At 37.8% G+C, this 7,942-nt stretch overlaps 1 protein-coding gene across 1 annotated transcript; it reads right to left on the bottom strand.

Moving 5' to 3' along the window:
• Positions 1–7,145: 7,145 nt before the first annotated feature.
• Positions 7,146–7,608, bottom strand: CTXND2 (cortexin domain containing 2). Its single transcript, XM_045519122.2, has one exon. The coding sequence runs from the start codon at positions 7,491–7,493 to the stop codon at positions 7,326–7,328; it is 168 nt and encodes a 55-aa protein (XP_045375078.1). The 5' UTR covers positions 7,494–7,608; the 3' UTR covers positions 7,146–7,325.
• Between the last annotated feature and the right edge of the window lie 334 nt (positions 7,609–7,942).

The following is a 7,942-nucleotide window of genomic DNA, read 5'->3' as shown; positions in this document are numbered from 1 at the left end:
TGTACAAGGTCAAACGTGGATTTTTTTTTTTTTTATGTTTTGTTTTCACTTAATATGTGGACATCCCTTGAAGTCAATAAAAGGATAAATGTTGTCTTTTTGACAGTTGCATAATACTTCATAGTATGGCTAAACCATGTTTAGAAATTAAAACTGTTTTCAGTTTTTAGCTCCTGCAAATAATGCAACAATAAGCATTAACATCCTTTTGCAGTTCTACTCTTATTTCTGTAAAGAGGTTCCCCAAAAAGGAAGCTCAGTAAAAAAAATGTACTTTTCCTCATTTTTATTAGAATCTCCCGTCAAATTACTTTTCAAAAAGATTGAAACAATTTTTACTTCCACTAGCAAATCTCTAAAAGTATCTTTCCCCCCACACCCTCATTAGGACTAGATGTTAACTGTTTAATTTTTTTAATTGGTATGTGTTAAACTAATACCTGTATCAGGACAGACCAAGTTATGTTACAAAAACAACTCCAAAAGCTTAAAACAAAAAACACGTATTTCTTGCTCACACTGTGTCGTCATCTCTAGAAAGTTGACAGTGGCGCTCTGCTTATAGCTCATAGCTACTCAGAAACCCAGGCTGATGATTTGTCCTGCCATAAGGAGAGAACACTAGAGGGTCTCACATTGGCAATTAAAGTGACTCAGGACACTAATTTGCAACTCATTGGCTTGAATGAGTAATAAGGCTCTACCCAACCACAAGGGGGCCAGGAAGAACAGTCATGTCTCATCTCTGGAAGGAGGGAGAAGCAGCTGTATTTGATGAACCAGCACTATTGACTACCACAGAATCTCATTATTGCTTTAATTTGTTCAGCTAGTTTTACACTAACTGCACCTAACTTTATTTTAAAAGTATAAAACAGAACCTTCTGTGTAAGATTGGAAATAGGGCCCAAGCAGCCAGGATCATCGAAGTTTTTGAAATCCTCTCCAGCTGTCCACATTTGCACTTGTGCTCATTTCACTTGCCCGCCAGTTTCCTGGGACCACTTGAAGTGGCTATTTCCAATTGCTAAGACACCAGGAATTGGGGTACAGAGAAATAAAGGTCTCCTCTAGATATTTGAAATTCAAAATGTTCCTAACTTATCTCATGATGGCATTATTTTCTAACCTGAGCTAGAAATTTTAGACATACTACTTCTTACAAAACACACACATGCATCATATTTGTTGAGTGTTTACTTCATACCAGGCACTGTTCTAAGCATTTTACAGTTATTAATTTATTTAATCTTCATCATAATACTAAGAGGTAGGAACCATTATTATTGTCTCCTTTTTTAAAATTAAAATTAAAAAATTGAGGTATAATTGACATACATTATGTTAGTTTCAGATGTACAAAATGATGATTTGATATTTGTATATATTGCAAAATGATCACTACAATAATTCTAGTTAACATCTGTCACCAGCCATAATTTTTTTCTTGTGATGTGAAATTTTAAGTTTTTCTTCCTTAGCAATTTTCAAACATGCAATACAATATTAATTTTTCCCAGTTCTTTCTTTTTTTTTTTTTTTTGGTATATATACATTTTAACTGAAGTATAGTCAGTTTACAATGTTGTGTCACAATATAGTATTATTAGCTATAGTTGCCATGCTGTACATTACATCCCCATGACTTCTTTATTTTATAAGTAGAAGTTTGTACCTTTCAACAACCTTCACCCATTTCTGACTTATTTCACTGAGCATTATGCCCTTAGATTCATTCTTGTTGTCACAAATGGCAAGATTTCATTCTTTTTCGTCTGAATAATATTTCATTGTATATATTATTGTCTCTTTTTTATGGATGAGAGAACTGAAGCACAGAATTAAATTTCCCAAAGCTACAGAGATAAAAAGTGTCAGAGCATGGCAGTTTGGCCCTACAGCTTGTGGTTTTAAACCATTATGTAAGACAACTTGTTTATCCTAGTTCGTAAATGCTTATTGTATCTTTTCCCTCCTTTCCATTTCCTATTCTACTGCCTTTATTTAGTTCTTATTTCTTGCCAAGACAAAATAGCCTCCTAACTGGTTGGCCTTATGTAGATCAGTCCTATAGTAGGTCCCATCATGTCACTCCCCTGCTTTAAAATTGTATTTTCTTTATGTTCAAACTTCACAATATAAAATTTGAGGCTCTTCATAATTTGGCCCCAACTTACCTCTCTGGCCCGTTTCCCATTTCTCCCTTCACACTCCTTATTGTATGTTATTTTTCCACCATGTTTGTGCATTTCACTTTTACATCTCCATACTTTTGTTTACTGTGATCTGTCTCCCAGAATGACCCTTCCCTTTCTGTTGGTGAAATATTAATTATCTACAGTCCAATTCAAACATCTTCTCTGTGAAGTTTTTATAGACTAGCAGTTGTCAAGGTTTAGCATGTATCAAGCTCCTGGAGGGCTTCTTAAGCCACAGATTGCTGCCCCCCACAACACCCTTGGGGTAGGTCTGGATAGAGTATGAGAATTTCCACGTCTAAGATTTTCTGAGGTGATGCCCATGGTACTGGTACTGGGACCAGAGTATAAAAATCACTGTTCTAGACCATCACTCACCCCGCTCTGGAATTGGTTCCTGCCTCTGGGCTTCCATTACCTTAGTTCCTTTCCACTTGGGAGTTATCTACGTATGTGTGTTTCCTCTGTTGGTTTGTGATTAATGCAAGGCTGAGGTCCTGTTTTAATCATCAGTGTTTCCCCTACCACCTGACATGCTGCCCTGTGCACGAGGTGCTCTGTAATGTGTGTTGATTAAAGGGAAATCTTTGCTCTGCTCTGATTATTTTTTTAAACATTTTTTTATTGAGCTATAGTCATTTTACAATGTTGTGTCAAATTCCAGTGTAGAGCACAATTTTTCAGTTATACATGAACATACATATATTCACTGTCACTTTTTTTTTTCCACTGTGAGCTACCACAAGATCTTGTTGTGATTATGTTTTTATTAGTTAGCTTCTTCCAGCTTTCTGATGTGTGTGTGTTGGGTGGGCTGGGGGTAGAAATGAGCAACGACGAATATTGAAGAGAAACAGGAGCTATTTGGAGCATCATATTCCAGTCTGATTTCTTCATTGCCCTGAGAAGCTGAAGCGATCAGTCTAGTAGATCTGCAGTAGGACTCAGGAAGTGTCTTCTAAGGACTTGCTACTAAACGTGCAATCGGGGAACCTGTTAGAGATCCTAAATCTCTGGCCCCACTCAGGGTGTACTGAATCAGAATCTGAATTTTAATAAGACCCCCCCCTCCAGGCAATTTGTTTGCTCACTGAAATTTAAGAAGCACTATACTATATAGGAAAAGCAGGTCTGAGCTGTATAATCCTTTCCAAGGCAGTATTTAGGGAGCCAAGCTCTGGCTTTGTTTTTGTTAAGGGCTGAAGACTAACTCTTGTCAGAGATGGTCACGACCTGATATATATGGCTCACATTATTAAAATTTACAAATTATTGAAGTAGACAGATTATTGGCAGTTTAATAATGTAAAGTAATAAATAACTGATACACCAATTGGAATGCTCATGTTGGTGTCCTCAGCACATTCACTCCTGTAATCCATTGTAATATATTGAAAAATCACAACCACATGCTACTTGGTCATGAGAAATCATAGTATTGGGGCCAAACCCTTGGAATGCCAAATGATCCTTTCCTTGCAGACAGGGGAAATTAGATCATTATTTGAAGGTTATTGTGTGATCTCAGAATCAAAACAAAGGAACATAAGGATTAAGAACTTAGAGGGTTTCAGACATCAGGAAAGTAATATAATGAGCAAAATGAGGTCAGTGAGGGCTGTAGTCACCTGGGAAATACATGTCTCCCCTACAGGGAGCAGACAATTTTTGTCCTGTGTGACAGATACAATGCTGCCAGATTGCCAATTTTTCAAGTGAACTTAAAAATCCATATTTTTTTTAAATGAAAGCTTCTGAGTTTTGAATGTTGAGAATCCATTCAAAAATTTTGTAAATTCTGCAATACTCTAAATCAGCAACTCATCCTCTAGGAATATTATATACTTTTGAAAGATCATAAAGTACTAAATTATCTTCTGCAACATTGTTTGGAATAACAGAATATTTAGAAACAAAATAAATTTTCATCAGCAGGGGTTGGTTAAACAAATTATGGAACACTCAAACAAAGGCATACTGTTCAGCTGTTTTTTTTTTTTTAAAGGCTAAGGAAGATCTTTGTGCATTGATATGGAGTGATCTTTGAGATACATTATTAAATGAGAAAAGCAGGTGCAGAGCATGGTTTTATACTATGCTATTGTTAAATATTGGCAAAAATGTACATTTTTCTTACCTATACATAAAACATCACTGGATGGGAGGGAGGGTATAGTTCAGTGGTAGGGTGAATGCTTAGCATGCATGAGGTTCTGGGTTCAATCCTCAGTATCTCTCTTAATAAATGAATAAATAAACTTAAATTTCCCCTCGCCAATATCGCTAGCTAGATACCTAAGAAATTAACACTGGTTGTCTCTGGGAGGGTGTGGGACAAGAGTAGGAGTAAGGGTTTTACATTACACTATTTTATACCTTGTGGATTTTGAAACATGAAAATGGTTAGTTTATTCAAAAATATTACTTTAAAAATAAAAACAAAAGAAGAATGTCTGGAAAGATACACAGATATGCAAAAACAAACTACCATAATAGCTGTTATCTTTAGAAAGAAGGATTGGGAAACAAGGCAGTATCCAGGAACCTGCAGCATTTTTATCCCAACGTACCCCTACTCATGCTTTGTAGATTGCACTGGAAGGAGTCTGGCCCAATAAGACTTCTCTGCAGACCAACTGGGTTTCTAAGCTGCGACTTTAGGTAGATGAAAGGAATGTTTAAGGACACCAGATTAACAAAGATAATGAGGGCAATAAAAACAGGCAGATCCAAGGTCTGTGGGCTGCAACTCCCTGAATCTCCACACCAAAGACTATCTGGCTACTGGAACTGGACATATTCTGCTGTGCAATGGTGAAGTCGCCTGCTCTCCTGAACAGCATTCACGTTGGCTCTGTCTGAGTTTGCCTGGGGATGCTCCTCTTTTCTCTGCTTCCATAGATGATCCACTTCTTCTGACTGATGCATTTTTTCCCCCTTAGATTACTGGAGAAAGTAAGATAACAGTCAAATCTGTGACTCTCTAGCGACTGTATATTGATGCTGTCATTCATATATGTTTGTCTTGCATTTATTTTAAGGGTTAGGGAAAGGTTAATTTCTTTTTTTTTCCTTTTTCAGTTTTATTAGGTAGAATTATTACAGTTCGACTGCGCATACACATTATAGGAAAAGATTAATTTCTGAGTTTCTGGAGGGGACACATGTAACCCTCAAGCAGTGACTTCAATCTTAATCTGTTTTTATTTTACCCTGACCTACACTTTACTCTGAATTTCTTTTCATCAAATTTCTCTCTCCAGTTTAACCAATACTGCACCCTTTGTTCTGGTAAAGGCAAAGTCTAGTGGCTCCATTGGAAGGCTTTGGTTTCCCTGCTTTCATTTTCAGCAATCCTGAGAACTTACTCAGGCCAAGGAGAGGGGAAGCCCTGCTTCTGGGAGTCAGGAACAGACACAATTATCAAGTCTCTATCTAACAGTGCATGGCTAAAATTATGTCTCCATATCATTCGGCATTGCTACTAAAACCTGATCCAGTATGGTCTCAAGGATATATGTGTCCTCTGAAGTGACTGCATGTTGGTCCAAGTCCCTGCACAATTCCAAATGATGCCCCACAGCTAGATTCCAAGGTTATGGCTCTCTTAATTCACAGCCCAGGCTAGGTCACTGCTGCCTAGAACATCTGGACCTGAGAGCTCTAATCTCTATTATTTACTGTGCTAGAAGCAGTCCTCTTGAGCCAAACCTGTGTTGAGCCTTGATCAGTGGCCTAGATGCCACCTTTCCTTCTAGTGAATGCTCTTAGGGACTTTCCTGCATGGTAGCCATAGTTGAGTCTACCAAACTTCCCTAACTTCAGACTTTGGAAAGTAGGGATTATGATTTCCTTCTCTTTTCTATTAAAAGGTCCCTGGGAATTAAAAAGCTTTTTTTTTTTTAATTAAAAAATGTTTTTAAAAAGTCCCTGGGATGATGATTGTGACCATAATCATCATGTGTTATGTGTTAGTTTCCCATGACTGCCATAATAAATTATCACAAACTAGGTGACTTAAAACAACAGTAATTTATTCTCTCAGAGTTCTGGAGGCTAGAATTTCAAAATCAAGGTGTTGGCAGGGCTGCACTCCCTCCAAAGGCTCTGGGGAGAATTCTTTCTTGCCTCTTCCAGCTTCTGGTGGTTCCAGGCAAGGATTCTTTAGCTTGTGGTTGCATAAGTCCAATCCCTGCCTTCATCTTCACATGACCTTTTCCTCTATCTCTCTGTGTCTTCTCCTCTTCTGTCTTTTATAAACACATTTGTCATTGGATTTAGGGCTCACCCCGTTAATCCAGGATGAGTTTATCTTAAGATCCTGAATTACATCTGCAAAGACCCTTTTACCAAATAAGGTCACATTCATAGATTCCAGGGGTAAGGACGAGCATGTCATTTGAGGGCCCCTTTTCAACTCGCTAGATGTTATTTTCTAGAACAGGAAATTCGGGCAGAGAGAGATTAAGGGATTCACCCAAAGAAAATAGTTCCCCTCTGCCACAGAGCTCTGCCCACATGAGAAAGGCAGAAGATTTTATAAAACTTCACACACTAAAAAGGTTCTGTTAGACTCTTATCATAGGACAGCTGGTTCCTGCTGGCCTTATATTTGCGTAACTAAAGGGACTTCATAGGACCACTCTAGGAGGGCTTCTAGTTTTACCAAGCATCATGACATTATATTATATTATATCATAAAATTATGGCCAACTGTCTTTTCTTGAGAATATTAGGCACCAAAGGATTGAAACCCATGGCCTTATTTTAATAAGTTCAACCTGTCTCTGTCCCACTTTGGTAACAGTTTCCCCGAATAGGAATAATTCAGACTGGCTGTGTTTCATCTCTTTTATTATTCTCAACTCACCCTCACGTGCCCATTGTGGAAGGCAAGAGTAAGAAGGCTAAGAAATAGGGAGGTGAAATAATATAAAGTCTGTGTCATAAATGTCTGCATAGGGATGGGGGTTATAGCTCAGTGGTAGAGCGCGAGCTTAGCATGCACAGGGTCCTCAGTTCAATCCACAGTGCCTCGATTAACAACAAGAGCAACAACAAAAACAAAGCCTGTATAAAAAATTTCAAACCTCCTGAGAAGGAAAGTCTACCAGGCTTCTTCACAGTTCAGCTCAGAGATGTTTCTGTGGCTGTGGAGCTGGCCTCATAGGGATTCTTCACCAACTTGGCACAGCGAAAAATCATCACTATTAGGAACAGGAACAGAAGAACAACAAAGGCGATGGCAAAGCCTTTGTCTACATCAACACTGCTGGGCAGGCTTGACTCATCCATGGGAACACACCCTTCCCTCTACCCTGGTCCAGCTGTAGCTACTTTCTCAGGTATATCTTCAGATCTGTCATATTCCTAGACAAAAGAGGATATAAAACAAGTTTATTGGTTTGTATGTGTGTGTATGTGTTTTCTTAATAATGATATGTGGAAGCCAAAGAGAGTTTTCAAAAAAAAATTAGCAAGATTTAAGAGGCATTTATGAAACTGATAACATCAGGTGACTTAAAATGTATACACACATGTAAAAGCTGGAGAAATACTCCAAGGCAAAACGTTAGCAAATGTGTATAACTCAGAAATCAACTGTGGCTTTCTTGCTCTCTAAGATCCAGGTAAACTTATCTTGAACTCCCCAATTCTGTTTTACATCCAAATTGTTCTTTAATATTTTTTCAAATTCTAAGAGTACTTACTGTAACTAATTTATTGTGGAGTCTTAACTTACT

The sequence above is a fragment of the Camelus bactrianus genome, chromosome 21 (assembly GCF_048773025.1).
Source record: "Camelus bactrianus isolate YW-2024 breed Bactrian camel chromosome 21, ASM4877302v1, whole genome shotgun sequence".
In the NCBI taxonomy this organism is placed as follows: Eukaryota; Metazoa; Chordata; class Mammalia; order Artiodactyla; family Camelidae; genus Camelus; species Camelus bactrianus.
Note: the sequence above shows the minus strand (reverse complement) of the source record. Positions and strands in the feature narration are given on the sequence as shown.